At 44.3% G+C, this 19,407-nt stretch overlaps 2 protein-coding genes across 4 annotated transcripts in view; both read left to right on the top strand.

The window, feature by feature from the left end:
* The first annotated feature begins 3,111 nt into the window (after nucleotides 1-3,111).
* On the top strand, nucleotides 3,112-6,006 carry LOC110490848 (paired mesoderm homeobox protein 2A-like). Its single transcript, XM_021564284.2, has 2 exons — nucleotides 3,112-4,939; nucleotides 5,041-6,006. The coding sequence occupies exons 1-2, from the start codon at nucleotides 4,787-4,789 to the stop codon at nucleotides 5,326-5,328; spliced, it is 441 nt and encodes a 146-aa protein (XP_021419959.2). The 5' UTR covers nucleotides 3,112-4,786; the 3' UTR covers nucleotides 5,329-6,006.
* Nucleotides 6,007-12,875: 6,869 nt separating this feature from the next.
* The window catches only part of LOC110490290 (protein bicaudal D homolog 1), a 32,830-nt gene continuing 26,298 nt past the window's right edge, over nucleotides 12,876-19,407 (top strand). Inside the window, exon 1 of one of the 3 annotated variants that reach the window (XM_036944595.1) lies at nucleotides 12,876-13,586. In XM_036944595.1, the coding sequence (XP_036800490.1) occupies nucleotides 13,371-13,586 (216 nt within the window). In that variant the 5' untranslated portion in view covers nucleotides 12,876-13,370. The remainder of the gene's footprint in view (nucleotides 13,587-19,407) is intronic. The other 2 variants (XM_021563592.2, XM_036944596.1) reach the window with 2 other exon arrangements.

A 19,407-nucleotide genomic window follows, 5' to 3' on the forward strand; every position in this document is an offset into this window, starting at 1 on the left:
ACAGTATCATGTGATAACACAAGTACTCTACTCCTCTAACCTCTTTCTTTCTTTCTTTCTTTCTTTCTTTCCCTCTCTCTCTCTCTCTCTCTGGCCTCACCAATTATCATCCTTTTACTATGCACTATTCAGAATTAATATATCTACTACATGGAGGAGAAGGAGAGAGACTAAGAGATGAGAGACAGTCACTCACTCACTGTGCTATCTATCTCCCCTTAGACAAGGGACAGAAGGGTTGAGAAAGAGAGAACTCCCTTGAGAAGCCTGTACATCCTCACTAGGCCAATGCAATCTATTTGTGAATCTGCGGGCCTGGTGATAGGACATCTGCTCCTTTCTGCATCGATTAGTTTGCCTGGTCAGATTAAACTGGATGATGACGTAACAGTGAGGACAAATGGATAATGTGGGATCATATAGCAGGTATCAGGGAGGGTCATACATAATGTAGCATTAACTAACAGGTGGAGTGTCAGGAAGAAGTGGATGGAGGGCCACACCGACAAGATGCAGAGCGGAGGAGCAGGAAGAAGAGAGCGAGAGAGAGAGAGAGCAGAGAAGGGCCACACAGACAAGATGCAGAGCGGAGGAGCAGGAAGAAGAGAGAGAGAGAGAGAGAGAGAGAGCAGAGGAGGGCCACACAGACAAGATGCAGAGCGGAGGAGCAGGAAGAAGAGAGCGAGAGAGAGAGAGAGAGAGAGCAGAGGAGGGCCATACAGACAAGATACAGCACAGAAGAACAACGAGAGGAGAGGAGAGGAGAGTGCAGATGAGAAGCTTCTGCTAACGATGTTCCCTCCAGTCCCGACTAGTCCAAGTGATTAATGGCATTCTCTCTCTCTCTCTCTCTCTCTCTCTCTCTCTCTCTCTCTCTCTCTCTCTCTCTCTCTCTCTCTCTCTCTCTCTCTCTCTCTCTCCTCTTTTTTAGCATAGTGGACACTGCCTCTGAGAGTGAGCTATGGTGGTTTGGTGTGCAAGGCTGCCATCTAGAGGTGCAGTAATTGTAAGAACACCGTTGTTATTCAGGACCATCTCTCGCTCCAAAATATCCTCCCAGAATTTTAGATGTATCGCTTTGGATGGAGCAGGAACATCCATCTCCTACTTTACCCCACACACACAGACACACACACACGCACACACGCACACCCTCCCCCATGCATCCTTAACAGAAGAAATACTCCCCCCTCCACTCTCGCTCTGAAATATAAATGAATACACTTCCCACATTGCTTTTCCCAAAACAACTTTTCTATTTCCTCTCTCTACTTTATTATGTTTCCAGACTGAGTCCCTAAGTAGGAAGTAGCTCCCAAAGTTCCCGTGGGGTTCTGGGAATCAGCTCTGTGTAACATGGATAGTAACTTAATTTCCTGGATGTGGGTTGTAGTGTTCTCTTATAGATACGAGAGACAGAGCAGAATTCCTTTTAATTGGGGTAGAAGTGCTCCATAAACAGTGGCCTTCTTCCTAATGACCACATGGAGGTGCTATAAAACCTCACCTCATAACTGCAGAGCCTATCACTGGATAGAGGGTGCATCTCAATAGTCTGACGTGATTTCCTCCCCTCGCTCTCCTTGTGTCTCCCCTTCGGCGCTTCTTCTTATGCATTGAAGGAGACATAATAGACGACAGCAGCGTAGCAATGTTTACCTATCAGGTGTTTGCCCCCAACAGAACAGATATTATGGGTGCAGAGGAATGGGTGCAGAGGAATGAGAGGAGACGAGGAGGCGAGGAGAGGAAGCCAATTCAGACTATTGATACGCAGCCAGAGTTCACCAAAAGGCCACACTCTATTCCATAGATAGATAGTGTTATCAAGTCAGCTAATTGCATATCGTAAACACATGAGCCAAAACGCTATTATGATCAATGAACACATTGATCTTTTCTGGGCTTATCTAGTAGCCCCAGTCTCATTATGAGGTATCATTCATTTGGACTCATTTTGCAATTAAATGCAAGGACAACTCAGAAAATGGAATATCATTTTGGGGATGTTTATGAGTTTGGCAAAGATGTTTAGCTGGCTTACTCTGGTTGCTAAATCTCTTTCTGATGTAGCCAACTTTGTGGCATGTCAACAACAAAGAATTTGTCCAGAGCAGAAACAGAATGCTACCCTTTATAGCTTAGCTACACTCTTGAGTGTTCATTAAATTATACATTTATAATCTTCAAAGTTTCTCGACATTAAATGAGAACAGTCAGCTGTCAAGGTAAAGGAGTTTATGGCAGTGTGTGAGTTGCACAGTAAACCTGCTCCTCCTTCTATTGATCCTAATGATCCACTACATTAGCCTACGAACCCTATCTGTCTTTACCTGAGGACACAGTTATGACACCTGATAGGAGTTACCGGGCAGAGAGGTAGAGAGACTAGGAAGGAGGATAGACAGACACAAATCCACCTACGGCGAGAGAACAGGCTGGACAGAAAGAGGCACAGAAAGACTGACAGGCAGACAAAAGGAGGTACACAGATACAAAGGGAGGAAGAGAGAGTGATAGAGCAAGAGAGCGAGAGAGAGAGACAGAGAGAGAGAGACAGAGACAGAGACAGAGAAAGGCAAAGAGAGAGCGATAGAGCAAGAGAGCGAGAGAGAGAGAGAGAGAGAGAGACAAAGAGAGAGAGAGAGAGACAGAGAGAGAGAGAGAGAGAGACAAAGAGAGAGAGAGAGATAGAGAGAGACAGAGACAGACAAAGACAAAGAGAGAGTGATAGAGCAAGAGAGCGAGAGAGAGAGAGACAAAGAGAGAGAGAGAGAGAGAGACAGAGACAGAGAAAGACAAAGAGAGAGCGATAGAGCAAGAGAGCGAGAGAGAGAGAGAGACAAAGAGAGAGAGAGAGACAAAGAGAGAGAGAGAGACAAAGAGAGAGAGAGACAAAGAGAGAGCGATAGAGCAAGAGAGAGAGAGAGACAAAGAGAAAGAGACAAGGAGAGGGAGAGAGAGAGACAAAGAGAGAGAGAGACAAAGAGAGAGAGAGAGAGAGAGAGAGACAAAGAGAGAGCGATAGAGCAAGAGAGAGAGAGAGACAAAGAGAAAGAGACAAGGAGAGAGAGAGAGACAAGGAGAGAGAGAGACAAAGAGAGAGAGAGAGACAAAGAGAGAGAGAGAGAGACGAGAGAGAGAGAGAGAGAGAGAGAGAGAGAGAGAGAGAGAGAGAGAGAGAGAGAGAGAAGCAAGCCTGAATCCTAGACCACAGACAACCAGTGAGGGGACCAGGAGGTGTAACAAGGAGGCAGTTGTACGCCGTCTACAGAGCTCTGATTCGCAGGCTGGGTCACCCTCTACGGAGGAGCCTGGAAGTCAGTGGAGGGGAACCAGATGGGCCGGCGGTGCAGGATATGTCAGTGCACCATGGAGGCCCACAGAGACAGACTCCAGAGTGTGTGTCCCCGAAGGTGTTGTCTCACTCCATCGAGCGGATCCTGAGGAGAGCACAGTGTCTAGATGGGGAGGAGAGGGGGGGGCGGCGGAGAGGAGGAGAGAGGGAGCATGGCGGGAGAGACGGGGTCTGTGTGTGTGAAGACCACCGCTGAGCAACAGCCTAAAGTCAACAGATGCCCAGGTGTGTTTTGTCAGTGGTTTCAAAGGCTCAGTTTGTTGGAGCAGGCTGTGGATTTGATGAACTGTATGATGTGGTTTCCATCAAAGCATCTGCTAAATGACCGACCGTATTAGTAGCAGTAGAAAACTTTAATATCCAAAACACAAGGGGGAAATTAAATTCAATGAAGCAAGATAAATAGATAAGGACATTATATATTCAATAGTGTAGATTGCGTTTCTTGTGCTACAGCCTTCTTAACTGCAGAGTTGAACTCAGAGGGTGGACACAGAGTAAGTACTGTACATGTAATTGCAACAGTATTGAATGAGGCTTTATATTTTATTTGAAGAAGGTTTAAGTTCTTGCTAAGTGTTTCTATCCTCTCTGGTGTACTAAAGTTGAGGAACTGCAGAGCCAAGGCAGAGGTAGTTTCATGCTTTTGTGCTTTTTTTCCCTACCCTTTTGAATGTGGTGCTTTGATGTTGATTTTCAAAAATGTCTGTTAGTGATTCATGAGCCGCTTAGGGAATTGGGTTCCTTCAAATTCTATTCTGGACCAAAATAAAAACAACGACAATAAACAAAACAATTATGATCAAAAATACACTTGAGACATGGTAATGACAATTGCTGTGTAGCTATGGGTTGTTTTAACATTTTCTTAAGGGCAAACATTTTCTGCAAATATGTTAACCCCATTTAGTGCACAAATAATAACTTGTTTCCTGTCATGACAGTTTCTGTAACTGTCAAGGACTTCCGCCGAGGTTGGTCCTTCTCCTTGTTCGGGTGGTGTTCGGAGGTCGACGTCACCGGCTTTTTAGTCACTACCGATCTATTTTTCTGTTTTGTTTTGTTTTGTCTGATTACACACACACACCTGTTTTACTTTCCCTCATTACATTCCCTATTTAACCATCTGACATACATTTCTGTTCTGTCCGTGATTGTTTATGTCGTTAGTGGTTGTGTTCGTGTTAGAGTTTTGTTGTATGTTCCATTTTTGGAATTTTGCTTTATTCTTTGAGTAAACTCAGTTGGATTACTCCATACCTGTGTCCTGCGCCTGACTCCGCTTTCACTCTGCACCCAATCGCTGACAACTTGTACTTGGATAGTTACCTGTAAATAGACTTAAAGTGAACGGCCAAACACATTTACAGAGTTTGCTAGATATCTGCTTTCCATTTAGAAAGTAATAAAGTGTGTGTGTTTGGAGTAATGTCGCGGAGCGGCAGTCGGTGGGTACGAAGCACATTCACCTCAGACCAGCTAGAGGTACTAGAGACGTTCTTCCAGGAGAGCCAATACCCTGACATACATTCCAGAGAACTACTGGCCTCCCAAACACAGCTGTCAGAGGCACGAGTACAGGTAGGTACACTACTGTTTGTGTGTGTGTGTGTGTGTGTGTGCGTGGTTGGTTTCCTGATGGTCCTCTAACATATCTGCTGTATGTTGTCATCCTGACCCAGATATGGTTCCAGAACCGCCGGGCCAAGCGGAGGAAGACTGGAGCTCTGGGAGAGAGCAGGGGATTGGACGAACTCTCAGACACCGACCAACAGTCTGAGAGGGTGGTGCCGCTTCCTCCGCTGATTGGATCCCTCCAAACCAGGCCACACCCACTACGGCACAGGGTCTTCCTCTCCAGGCCACCCTACCATCCCATTGGTGTTTACCAGCACTTCCTGCCCAAGCTCCACCCAGCCCTGGTACCCTACTCTGAGCCCTACCTGCTTCCCCTCCCAGCCCAGTCCTAGTTGACACCAATGACACACACCATACCGGGACACACACTCAGCTGACAGACGCACACACCGGACGTCTTATATGTCAAGTATGTCTGTCCCTGAACATATGTGTTTTCTGTATGTAAAACAATTCTACTCATACAGAAGTCTGCTATTTTCATTAATTTCATACAAAGTACCGTAAATAAAGGTCTTCAGTCTGAGCATGAATAGCTGAATCAGGTGTGTTATTGTAGGGATGGAATGAAACACCCAGTAGCTCTCCAGGACCAGAGTGGGAGAGTTGGAGACACATGTCCCAGACTGATCCTGGGTTCTCTGGTATTCTGAGAAACACTCAGTTATCATCATCAGTCTTACGTCACTTCCAGAGGGCAGGCCAGGCGGTGTGTGTAGAGTCAACCATATAGTTCCTTGAATCTGAGAAGTCCTCTCAAAGGTTAAAGTAGTTCATGTGATATGATTAATAGGACAATGTTCTCGAGTCTTTAAACAATGAATATTTATAGGTGACGATTGCCAAGGAAACCATTATATATTATCATTATGTATTTATAGTAGAAACTCAATAAATTACATGTAGCCCACACATACAGTGCCAGGGTTTGAGAGAGAAAGAGAGAGAGAGAAATGCAGATAGAAAGAGAGTTATTTCAGACGATACATGGCCTATAAAAGTATAGTATGTTGAGATTTCAGATTAATATTCAATTGTTTTATTGCACTTTAAATATATGGTACATTAATGGTACTACCTTATCTTAATTCACCTGGGGTGAATCTGAGGGTAGAACCAGGTGTAGAGTCATCTGAGACAGACACACAACCAGGTGTAGAGTCATCACAAATGTGTAAGATGGTTAAATGTTTCAGTGTTGCAGATAGAAATATAGTAGATCGATAGCTCTCAATAGATCTCTTAAATTAAATCTTTGAGAATTATGTTTTTAACTGCAAAGTTCTGGAAATGTCATCCCTGTCACACCCTGACCGTAGATTGCTTTGTATGTTTCTATTTCTAGTTTGGTCAGGGTGTGATGTGTAGGGGTATTCTATGTTGTAGGTCTGGGTTTTCGTTTTCTATGTGTTTGGCCTGGTATGGTTCTCAATCAGAGGCAGCTGTCTATCGTTGTCTGTGATTGAGAGCCATACTTAGGTAGCCCGTTTTCCCATTTTGAGTTGTGGGTGATTATTTTCTGGTTAGTGTTTGTTGCACCTGTCAGAACTGTTGGGTTATCGTTTAGTTGTTTTTGTTCATGTATTCATTCTGGATTAAAAGTATTATGGACACGTACCACGCTGCACTTTGGTCCTCCTCTCCTTCCACCAACGACAGTCGTTACAGAATCACCCACCAAGAAAGGACCAAGCAGCGTGGTAACGAGAGGCAGCGAGATCTGGACTATGAGACAACTTGGGAGGAGGTAGAAAGGTGGTCGGTCGACCCAGGGAGAGTGCCGGAGCCCACCTGCGATTCTCTGGAACAGTGCGAGGAGGGTTACAGGAGAATGGATTTGGCGACACGAACACGGCAGCGCAACAGGCACAAGAGGCAGCCCCCAATTTTCTTAGGGGGGGGGGGGGCGGCACACAGGGAGATTGGCAGCGTCAGGTAGGAGACCTCAGCCAACTCCCCGTGCTTACCGTGGCGAGAGAGCGACCGGGCAGGCACAGTGTTATGCGGTGAAGCGCACGGTGTCCTCAGTGCGAATGCATGGCCCAATGCGCTACATCGCAGCCCCCCGCAAGTGCCATGCGAGACTGGGCATCCAGCCAGGGCGTGTTGTGCCAGCCCAGCGTGTTTGGTCTCCGGTACGCCGTTTCGGCCGAGGGTATCCTGCGCCGGCGCTGCGTGCTGTGTCTCCAGGGCGCTGGGAGGGTGCAGTGCGTTCTATGCCTGCGCTCCGCCCGTGCCGGGCGAATGTCGGTATTGAGCCTAAGGGAGAGGTGCGAATGGTATGCACCAGATCTCCAGTGCTCACCCACAGCCCGGTTCAACCTGTGCCTGCACTCTTGAGGGTCCGGGCTAAAGTGGTCATCCAGCCTGGAGGAGTGGTGCCAAGGCTGCGCACCAGAGCTCCAGTGCTCCCCCACAGCCCGGTCCATCCGGTGCCTCCTCCACGCACCAGGCCTCCTGTAGGTTTCCCCAGCCTGGTGGGTCCTGTGGCAGCCCCACGCACCAGGCTGTCTCTCCGTCTCCTCCCTCCAGGTTTGCCCGTCTGTCAGGAGCTGCCAGAGCCGCCCGTCTGTCAGGAGCTGCCAGAGCCGCCCGTCTGTCAGGAGCTGCCAGAGCCGCCCGTCAGTCTGGAGCTGCCAGAGCCGCCGGTCAGTCAGGAGCTGCCAGAGCCGCCCGTCTGTCAGAAGCTGCCAGAGCCGCCCGTCACTCCGGCACTTCGCCCTTCACTCTGGCGCTGCCGGAGTCTCCCGACTATTCGGAGCACGCTGCAAGGGTCCCCAGTCCGAGGTCGACGGCAAGGGTCGCCGCTCCAAAGGCGCCACTTAAGTGGGCCAAGACTATGGTGGAGTCCACGTCCCGCGCCAGAGCCGCCACCGCGGACAGATGCCCACCCAGACCCTCCCCTATGGGTTTATGTTTTGCGGCCGGAGTCCGCACCTTTGGGGGGGATGGGGGGGGGGGGGGGGGGGGGGGGGGGGTACTGTCACGTCCTGACCGTAGATTGCTTTGTATGTTTCTATTTTTAGTTTGGTCAGGGTGTGACGTGGGTGAGTATGCTATGTTGTAGGTCTAGGTTTTCATTTTCTATGTGTTTGGCCTGGTATGGTTCTCAATCAGAGGCTGTCTATCGTTGTCTGTTATTAAGAGCCATACTTAGGTAGCCTGTTTTCCCATTTTGAGTTGTGGGTGATTATTTTTTGGTTAGTGTTTGTTGCACCTGTCATAACTGTTGGGTTATCGTTTAGTTGTTTTTGTTCATGTATTCATTCTGGATTAAAAGTATTATGGACACGTACCACGCTGCACTTTGGTCCTCCTCTCCTTCCACCAACGACAGTCGTTACAATCCCATCTGAACACATGATCAACTAAATGTTTCTCAACTCCAGTCCAAGGGAAACAACTGGTCAATGGCTTGATGATTAGTTGAGTGATTGAATCGGGTGTGTCAGAGTCAATGAATGGGCTGGAGTAAACATGGACTGGAGTTGAGGAACCCCGATCAGAATATTTCAGTGAGGTGGCTTGTTCCATCCTTGTAGCTGTGATCTATTTACGATGGCGCTCTTGCCTTGACTCAACAACACTTCTTCCCTCTGCTGAACTTTTCACCCCATCTTCTCTGTGTTTTCATGCGATTAGAATTTGGGTGAACCCTGTATTATAACAGTCTTATCAGATGAGCTAAGAAGTGTCCACAGGCTGATTAGAACACACACACACACACCAGTTTGGCCAAAGGCTGGCAGATTTTTGGGGGTGTTATTCCATTTTCCAAGAATTTGTTTGCTGTGTTTCCAAAATGCCTGAAGTGCTGAGCTTTATTAACCAACGTCCAAAGATCAAAGTCGGGCATTTCAAATAGAGGAACATTTCATTTTCATTTCACAGTTCTGTATAACTGGTTTATTATGGTGTGACCAGTGAGTGGTATGCTGTATAAATGTATATTGATTTATGTTTTAAATAAGATGTGCTTGTTGCTATATCACTTCATTTCAAAAGTATATCAGGAAACAATAGTATCTAATGGACTGAAGTAGGTGACCGAAAGCTGATCAACATTAGAACGATGGATAATTCTAACTCATATTTGAAAATAAATTGGACTTTGCTTCAGATATTTTGAGCTTGGCATGTATGTCCTCTTGTGGTTCAATAAGGGCATCACAGCTCTGACATCTTATTTCTGTGTTCCTGGTTTGAACAGGTGATGGCAATGTAGGACTAAGAATAGGCTACTGTAGAGATGTTCTCTACTTTTGCGCCCTCTCCTGGCTCGAACATGAAATTGTTTCCTGTCATCTTTCTGACTATGATTTGTATTAGCGGCCTATCAGGAGCATAATAATAAACATCATAGGGTCATTGCAGTTAACACGTCAGGATCTAGGCTAAAATACACCAGAGGTCCCAATAGGGACCATATACAGTGCCTTTGGAAAGAATTCAGACCCCTTGACTTTTTAATTCAATTGTTTTCCCCCCTCATCAATCTACACACAATACTCCATAATGACAAAGCAAAAATAGGTCAATACATTTTTTAAATAATAAAAAAAATATATATATATTACATTTACATAAGATTTCAGACCCTTTATTCTGTACTTTGTTGAAGGACCTTTGGCAGCGATTACTACAGCCTGGAGTCTTCTTGGGTATGACTCTACAAGCTTTTATATATATACAGTGGGGCAAAAAAGTATTTAGTCAGCCACCAATTGTGCAAGTTCTCCCACTTAAAAAGATGAGAGAGGCCTGTAATTTTCATCATAGGTACACTTCAACTGTGACAGACAATGAGAAAAAAAATCCAGAAAATCACATTGTAGGATTTTTAATGAATTTATTTGCAAATTATGGTGGAAAATAAGTATTTGGTCAATAACAAAAGTTTATCTCAATACTTTGTTATGTACCCTTTGTTGGCAATGACAGAGGTCAAACGTTTTCTATAAGTCTTCACAAGGTTTCTCACGAAACATGGCCCCATTCATTCTTTCCTTTACACGGCTCAGTCGTCCTGGTCCCTTTGCAGAAAAACAGCCCCAAAGCATGATGTTTCCACCCCCATGCTTCACAGTAGGTATGGTGTTCTTTGGATGCAACTCAGCATTCTTTGTCCTCCAAACACAACGAGTTGAGTTTTTACCAAAAAGTTATATTTTGGTTTCATCTGACCATATGACATTCTCCCAATCTTCTTCTGGATCATCCAAATGCTCTCTAGCAAACTTCAGACGGGCCTGGACATGTACTGGCTTAAGCAAGGCGAAACGTCTGGCACTGCAGGATTTGAGTCCCTGGCGGCGTAGTGTGTTACTGATGGTAGGCTTTGTTACTTTGGTCCCAGCTCTCTGCAGGTCATTCACTAGGTCCCCCCGTGTGGTTCTGGGATTTTTGCTCACCGTTCTTGTGATCATTTTGACCCCACGGGGTGAGATCTTGCGTGGAGCCCCAGATCGAGGGAGATTATCAGTGGTCTTGTATGTCTTCCATTTCCTAATAATTTCTCCCACAGTTGATTTCTTCAAACCAAGCTGCTTACCTATTGCAGATTCAGTATTCCCAGCCTGGTGCAGGTCTACAATTTTGTTTATGGTGTCATTTGACAGCTCTTTGGTCTTGGCCATAGTGGAGTTTGGAGTGTGACTGTTTGAGGTTGTGGACAGGTGTCTTTTATACTGATAACAAGTTCAAACAGGTGCCATTAATACAGGTAACGAGTGGAGGACAGAGGAGCCTCTTAAAGAAGAAGTTACAGGTCTGTGAGAGCCAGAAATCTTGCTTGTTTGTAGGTGACCAAATACTTATTTTCCACCATAATTTGCAAATAAATTCATTAAAATTCCTACAATGTGATTTTCTGGATTTTTTGCCTGTCATAGTTGAAGTGTACCTATGATGAAAATTACAGGCCTCTCTCATTTTTTTAAGTGGGAGAACTTGCACAATTGGTGGCTGACTAAATACTTTTTTGCCCCACTGTAGATACACATTTGCAAAAATGTCTTAAAACCTGTTTTCACTTAGTTTATTATGGGATATTGTGTGTAGATTGCTGATTAATTGTTTTTATTTAATCAATTTTAGTTTAAGGTTGTAACGTAGCAAAATTAGGAAATAGTAATGGGGTCTGAATACTTTCCGAAGACACCGTTTAGGGACTACAGTTGAAGTCGAAGTTTACATACACCTTAGCCAAATACATTTAAACTCAGTATTTCACGATTCCTGACATTTAATTCATCCAAGTAAAAATTCCCTGTCTTAGGTCAGTTAGGATCACCACTTTATTTGAAGAATGTGAAATGTCAGAATAATAGTAGAGATAATTATTTATTTCAGCTTTTATTTCTTTCATCACATTCCCAGTGGGTCAGAAGTTTACATACACTCAAATAGTATTTGGTAGCATTGCCTTTAAATTGATTAACTTGGGTCAAACGTTTCGGGTAGCCTTCCACACGCTTCCCACAATAAGTTGGGTGGATTTTGGCCCATTCCTCCAGACAGAGCTGGTGTAACTGAGTCAGGTTTGTAGGCCTCCTTGCTTGCACACGCTTTTTTAGTTCTGCCCACAAATGTCCTATGGGATTGAGGTCAGGGCTTTGTGATGGCAACTCCAAAAACTTGACTTTGTTGTCCTTAAGCCATTTTGCCACAACATTGGAAGTATGCTTGGGGTCATTGTCCATTTTGAAGACCCATTTGTGACCAAGCTTTAACTTCCTGACTGATGTCTTGAGATGTTGCTTCAATACATCTACATAATTTCCACCCTCATGATGCCATCTATTTTGTGAAGTGCTTCACGGTGGGATGGTGTTCTTCGGCTTGCAAGCCTCCCCCTTTTCCTCCAAACATAACGATGGTCATTATGGCCAAATAGTTCTATTTGTGTTTCATCAGACAGGAGGACATTTTTCTTTGTCCCCATGTGCAGTTGCAAACCTTAGTCTGGCTTTTATATGCCGGTTTTGGAGCAGTGGCTTCTTCCTTGCTGACCAGCCTTTCAGGTTATGTTGATATAGGACTCGTTTTACTGTGGATATAGATATTTTTGTACCTGTTTCCTCCAGCTCCTTCACAAGATCCTTTGCTGTTGTTCTGGGATTGAAGGAGGGAAGCATAGGAAAGAGACAGAACGCGTCTCCATCCTATGCGGGATTGCGGCTGCGTGGTCCCATGGTGTTTATACTTGCGTACTATTGTTTGTACAGATGAACGTGGTACCTTCAAGAGTTTGGAAATTGCTCCCAAGGATGAGCCAGACTTGTGGAGGTCTACAATTTTCTTTCTGAGGTCTTGGCTGATTTATTTTCATTTTCCCATGATGTCAAGCAAAGAGACACTGAGTTTGAAGGAAGGCCTCCACAGGTACACCTCCAATTGACTCAAATTATCTCAATTAGCCTATCAGAAGCTTCTAAAGCCATGACATAATTTTCTGGAATTTCCCAAGCTGTTTAAAGGCACAGTCAACTTAATGTAAACTTCTGACCCACTGGAATTGTGATGCAGTGAATTATAAGTGAAATATCTGTCTGTAAACAATTGTTGGAAACATTACTTGTGTCATGCACAGAGTAAATGTCCTAACCGACTTGGCAAAAATATAGTTTGTTAACAAGAAATTTGTGAAATGGTTGAAAAACGAGTTTTAATGACTCCAACCTAAGTGTATGTAAACTTTCGACTTCAACTGTATATATAGGGATCAGATATATCAGGGATCCTTGCGTGAAAATGATTGGAACCCCTGGTGTAGGGGGTGGTATAAAACAAATGATTAGGCCTATCGCTTTCTTGCCACATTAGTTTATTAATAATCCGTGATCAGCAACGGTGAAGAAAGGTTGTAAAAGCAACAGATGTCATCGTCAACATAAACATGGTCCCCCTTGTCTGTGGGCCAACCCAGCGTGACGGGCAGTATTCATACCGTACCGCAGAGGGAGAGATGTGCGGGTGAACGGTCGACGTCACAGCCACAGGCAGCAGAAGGATGGGCGAGAGTTGCGTGTACCTTGCCGCTGCTTCATGGCAATAGAGAGATGGCGTCCGCATCCCGATGAATAAGCAAAAAAAGAAGAGGAAAGGGGATGATGCTGGACCCTACGCCTAGAGGGGAAACCGTTCAATTCAACACATCAGCTATGGAGGGATTCATCTCTCTTTCACAATCATTTCGCTCCGGGGATGTTAACGCCCTTTTCATGCGTTTTTAAACTCCTCGGTTGATTCCTTCCAACGAAGGAGGTGAGGAGATTGTTGTCCGGTAGGCTACATCTGTTTTCTTCCTTCGCTTCTCTGCCCATCTGACGCAGGGGCGGAGAGGAGAGAAGGGGAAGAGAGGAGAGGGAGGGCGATGGCTGCTGGAGGAGGATGCGGGGACACGGTGGAGCAGTGCCGGGCAGAGGTGGAGCGTTTGACCCGTGAGCTAGCGGAGGCGAACCGGGAGAAGGTCCGGGCTGCGGAGTGCGGTCTGGTGGTTCTGGAGGAGAACCAGACCCTGAAGCAGCAATATTCGGATCTAGAGGCCGAGCAAGAGGCGCTCCGACAGGAGCTGGAGCAGCTACAAGAGGTATCAACCACTTAAAACACGCTATTAAATAACACCCTAAGTTAACCATAAACATTGGCCCATGTGATATAAGTTCAGTGCTTCCTGGAAATGTATTCGTAAACATGCATTAATTAGTTAGCCTCAATCCAACTTCATTCGGCCCCAAGCGGGTAGACTACATCCCTTCTAAGGGATGAGTGATGTCAGCGAGATTTGGGCAGGGCCCCCCGCCTCATCCACAGAAGTTGGCACCAGTCAGACACCCCACAGCGGATCTGAGTCTGTCAGAGATACACAGGCCTCAGCAGAGAACTGGGAGGGGACGGAGAGGGCTTTGTTGTCCGAGCAGGGAGTAGCGTAGTAACTTGATGCTATGCGCAAGTCTGACACGCAGGTATGGACTTTCCAAGGTGTGCTACTGATGCGCATTTTGGTGCAATGGAATATCATATGTTTGTTGTGGTAGGCTACTTTGCGTGCCTGGATGGGGGTTGTTAATTATGTGTGAAACAGCTTTTGCATGCCTCTTTAAACAGATTTTTAAAGAGATACTGAATTCTGCAATACACTTGAACACCTATGGGGGGAAGTGTTATCCCTCTATTCAAAAAGTAGGTATGTGAAACATTGTGTAAGCTATACAGTACTTAGGGAATAGTGTATTATATTGGTACTATCTGGCTGGCAGACTCACTGTGGCACACCCACATTTGGGTTAGTCATGTCCTGCTCTAAGAGTCACACCTCTAAAATCAGAGTCGGACAGTGCTCTCTCATATCCTCTCTTCCTTTCCTCTCTCCTCTCTCTCTCTCTCTCTCTTCTCTCTGTTCTCCTATTCTCTCCTCTCTCTCTCGCTCCTCTCCATATCCTTTGTTCTCTGTTCAGAATTGGTGTCTGTGTCTCTTCTTCCCCACATCTTTTTCTCTGATTGTTCCCAGTGAACACATGCTTCACAATAAATCAGTCAGTATTTTCAAATTCACTAGAGTTTGATATAAAAAACAAAACAAGATTACAAAGCAAATCAAAGGCATCATGAAGCCTGACAGAACTTGATTTAACCATAATTCTATATTACTGGTCTAATCAAAGCAAGCCTTTTCACCTTTACACTACATATGATAATAATACTTATTTCTCCATCAGACCTCGGTTCAAATAAATGTGTATTTGAGTATCTGGCGTAAAAGTTGTTTAAAAATCTGAGGATTTGAGTATTTTCAAATGTAAGCATTTTTAAATCCACAGCCAAAACAAATACTTTTAAAAATTATTTTAATGGTTATTTGTATAAACCAAATAGTCAACCAAACACTTATTTCAAATATTATTTTCAAATACCTGGGTGAATGCATGGGAGTGTATTTGAGTCAGTGTATTAGAATTTTTCAAATACATTCCGAGTGTATTTCCAAATACAAAAAAATGACTCATAGTTTCAAATAAAAATATATAACTTGAATACTTACTTTCCAAAAGTAATTTAGCTATTTTAAATAGTTGTTCAACCCAAGTCTGTTCTTCACTACCATGTGTAACAATTTTCTTCTTCCTCTGACGAGGAGTATGAAATATCAGACCAATGCGCAGCGTGCTAAGTGTCCATAATATATTTAATACACAGAATACAAGAGAAATAAATGAAAGCCAAAACAGTTCTGTATGGAAAACAACTACCCACAACCCATAGTGGGAAAACAGGCTGCCTAAGTATGGTTCTCAATCAGAGACAACGAATGACAGCTGCCTCTGATTGGGAACCATACCAGGCCAAAACCAGAAATACAAAACCTAGAATACAAAACATAGAATGCCCACCTCAACTCACGCCCTGACCAAACTAAAACAGAGACATAAAAAAGGAACTAAGGTCAGGACGACAACCATGATTGGTAATTTATTCCTGTTCATTTCAATAATCAATTCTTGCTAATTAGATACTCTGTGCCAAGGTGTAATACATTTTTTACAAATACTCTGTGGATCTGCAACAAACAGTGTTTTCTTTGCCGTTTTCTTTCTGCCGTTGTCTTATGGCAGTATTCATTCACTGGTTTGTTAGCTATAGTACAGACGGGTGTGTCTGTAGGCAGCTGACAATGCATTCACAGTAACTGAAGGTCAGTGTGTGTGTGTGTGTGCGTGTGTGTGTGTGAGTGAGTGTGTGTGTGTGAGTGTGTGTGAACTTGGCATACATTCTGAAGCGCTATTAGATTGTTTTGGACATGGTGTAGGCAGCCAATAATGAAGGCGTGCCTGTGACTTGTCCTGTCCACTCTGCATATGTCATATGCAGTTTAAACCATGTGTATTTAGATGTCAATCAGCTCAGCATTTGCTGCAGTACCCCATCTTCCACTCTCTCTATCTCCACCTCTCTTCACCCCCCCACCACCTCGTTCTGTTTTCTGTGATACTGTGAAGGACATCACACTGCTTGCTGAAAAGCTATCTATTCACCGGCTCGATTGGGGACACTTCAGGCTGAGGAGTAAAATTCACACATCCCCATTTGCTACACCAGCCCCAGGTCTCTCTCTCTATTGCTCTCTGTCCCCCTTCTCCTCCTCTCCACCCCCTCTCCTCTCCTCCTCTCTCCCTTGGCCATGGCCACTCATCCTTAGAGAAAGTCTTCATCTGGTCTAGGCTTCCATCAGTCAGCTCAATACCTAATTTAATCTCAATTAATTCCCATCGATCACTATGTTTCTCAGGCATACCGCTGCTACTGCTACTGGGGAAAGGGCTATACTGGTCGCAGAATGATCTATCTAGATTGGACTATTTGTTGACAGTTATCTCATGTTGCTGTAATAATAGGTTTTCTTTACCACTTTGAGAAAAGGTAGATTTCCTACTTTTACTAGTCCTGTGGATAGTAGTCTTCCACACAGTGGTCTGGTCCAGTTGGTGTTGCAGGGAAAATGTAATTGTAGCTAGAATTGCCTCATCATCTTCCCTGAGACCTGAAGTAACTGAATAAACTGTCACGTCTTAACCTGAAGCTGAGCTTTGATTGGTTTACTGGGGCTGATAGTTGGCTTTGGTGTGCAGAGTTATACTTGAGACATATGGCAGTATGCAGGCTTGGTACCTGCTCAATTGGTAAAGTATCAGGCATCCACTTCTTTAGGTTTTTCTTGATGTGTTGTGAGCTGGACTACTCTGTTTCTCATTGCTCATTTAGACCAGGTTCAGTTCAGAAGGAAAGCTACTTTAAGCACAGACACACATGCTGGAAACAGTCCACCATGATCACCGTGTTCCCTCTGTGAGCATTACTGGAAACAGTCCACAGTGATCACCGTGTTCCCTCTGTGAGCATTACTGGAAACAGTCCACAGTGATCACCGTGTTCCCTCTGTGAGCATTACTGGAAACAGTCCACCATGACCACCGTGTTCCCTCTGTGAGCATTACTGGAAACAGTCCACCATGACCACCGTGTTCCCTCTGTGAGCATTACTGGAAACAGTCCACAGTGATCACCGTGTTCCCTCTGTGAGCAGTACTGGAAACAGTCCACCATGACCACCGTGTTCCCTCTGTGAGCATTACTGGAAACAGTCCACATGATCACCGTGTTCCCTCTGTGAGCATTACTGGAAACAGTCCACCATGACCACCGTGTTCCCTCTGTGAGCATTACTGGAAACAGTCCACCATGACCACCGTGTTCCCTCTGTGAGCATTACTGGAAACAGTCCACAGTGACCACCGTGTTCCCTCTGTGAGCATTACTGGAAACAGTCCACAGTGATCACCGTGTTCCCTCTGTGAGCATTACTGGAAACAGTCCACAGTGACCACCGTGTTCCCTCTGTGAGCATTACTGGAAACAGTCCACAGTGATCACCGTGTTCCCTCTGTGAGCATTACTGGAAACAGTCCACCATGACCACCGTGTTCCCTCTGTGAGCATTACTGGAAACAGTCCACAGTGATCACCGTGTTCCCTCTGTGAGCATTACTGGATGAAAGGGAAAAAGACTTTGTCATAAATCATTCATCATAGTATGCTCTGCTTTCATCATGGTAGTGTTGTGCTAGTCAGTTTCATTTCATGGGAATGTACAAGCCTGATTGTTAATGATCAACTCAGGAACCTAACAAGATCTCCTCAGGGTACAGGTAGCAGGAGTCAGTGATTCTAAGCACTATCAAGTGTTTATGCCAGATATTTCCCTGAGCCAAATTTAAACCTGAATTTAAACCAACATTTTCTAATTCAGACATTAACCTACAGTGACAGTCTGCCTTCTGCGCTACGTCTTAAGTAATTCTGTTAATTCTAAAACATGATGTAATTGACTCCTGGTATAATATAATCATTAGGTAATTGAGTTCTTCAGAAGGCCTGGTATAATCTAATAGCCATTGGTTAACAACGGGATAGGACCCAGAAGGACCAGCCTTGGCAATAAAGATCTACTGACAGCTTGATGTTAATCAGCCTGCTCCACAGTAGCCCATCAGATTGGTTTTTGAAGGGAGGTATATTTAGGCTCCGCTCATTTTATTGATTTGCTTTAGGAACGTAACGTACACTCACTCCATCTAGGAATTGGTGCATTCATTTTTTAAATTGGAAGTGGTTTTCAAAGAGTAGGTTATAGTACTATGTAGTACAGTGAGGTCCAAAAGTATTGGGACAGTGACAATTCTTTTGTTTTGGCTCTGTACTCCAGGACTTTGAAATGATACAATGACTACGAGGTTAAAGTGCATGCTGTCAACTTTAATTTGAGGGTGTTTTGTGTTTCAGATTGTTTTGTGTTCAGTAGAAATAAAGGGTAAATGATGTATTGTGTAATTTTGGAGATGCTGTTATTGTAAATAAGAATATAGTAGTTTTCTAAACACTTCTACATTAATGTGGATGCTACCATGGTTACAGATAGTCCTGAATGAATCGTGAATAATGATGAGTGAGAAAGTTACAGATGCACAAATATCATACGCCCAAGACATGCTAACCTTCCATCATCACAACAACAGGGGAGGTTAGCATTTTTGTGGGGGTATGATATTTGTGCATCTGTAAATTTCTCACTCATTATTATTATTATTCACGATTCATTCAGGATTATCCGTAACTATGGTAGCATCCACATTAATGGAGAAGTGTTTAGAAACATATTCTACAATAAAAGTGGCTCCAAAATGACACAATACATTATTTACCATGTATTTCTATTGGGCACAAAATAATCTGAAACACAACCAAAACAAACAGCAAATGCATCCAACAAATGTGTAGAGTTACAAGCTTGATGTAGTCATTGTGTGCTAGGAATATGGGACCAAATACTCAACTTTTGACTACTTTAATGCACATTTAAGTGACATTGTCCCAATACCTGACAGTCTGCACTTGTATCATTTCTAATCCAAAGTGCTGGAGTACAGAGGCAAAATAACTTCAAATGGGTCACTGTCCCAATACTTTTGGAGCTCATTGTATATGTACTGTGTTGTATGTAGGCCTGGGAGGAAGTGGAAGTGATTAGGGAATATCAGTAACTGTTAAGAGTGCTTGAAGTGAGAGTTTTCCCATTTCCTGTGTAAAGTGCACCAGTGTCTGGGAGGAGCTGGGTGGAGTAAAACAGGCTATCTACACCTCTCTGCTATACATTCCTCTATCTAAGCCTGTGAAGCCTCCCTCACTCTATAGCTAGCTATACATTACACACACATTACATCATGCCACATACACACACCTGTATCTAAGTCTGCCCCATATTCCTCTCTGTTATACATATTACACACACACACCTTTGTGGCCCTAGCCCACCTACAGTACTGCTGTGTTGTCGACTATATTCTCACCAACAACAT

Source organism: Oncorhynchus mykiss, chromosome 15 (assembly GCF_013265735.2).
Source record: "Oncorhynchus mykiss isolate Arlee chromosome 15, USDA_OmykA_1.1, whole genome shotgun sequence".
In the NCBI taxonomy this organism is placed as follows: Eukaryota; Metazoa; Chordata; class Actinopteri; order Salmoniformes; family Salmonidae; genus Oncorhynchus; species Oncorhynchus mykiss.

What these genes read in the sequence shown, in the direction of transcription:
- LOC110490848 (XM_021564284.2), top strand. Translation starts at nt 4,787, where the DNA reads ATGTCGCGGAGCGGCAGTCGGTGGGTACGAAGCACATTCACCTCAGAC. An exon ending in TGTCAGAGGCACGAGTACAG is followed by an intron (nt 4,940 to 5,040) that starts GTAGGTACACTA and finishes ATCCTGACCCAG; the next exon opens with ATATGGTTCCAGAACCGCCG.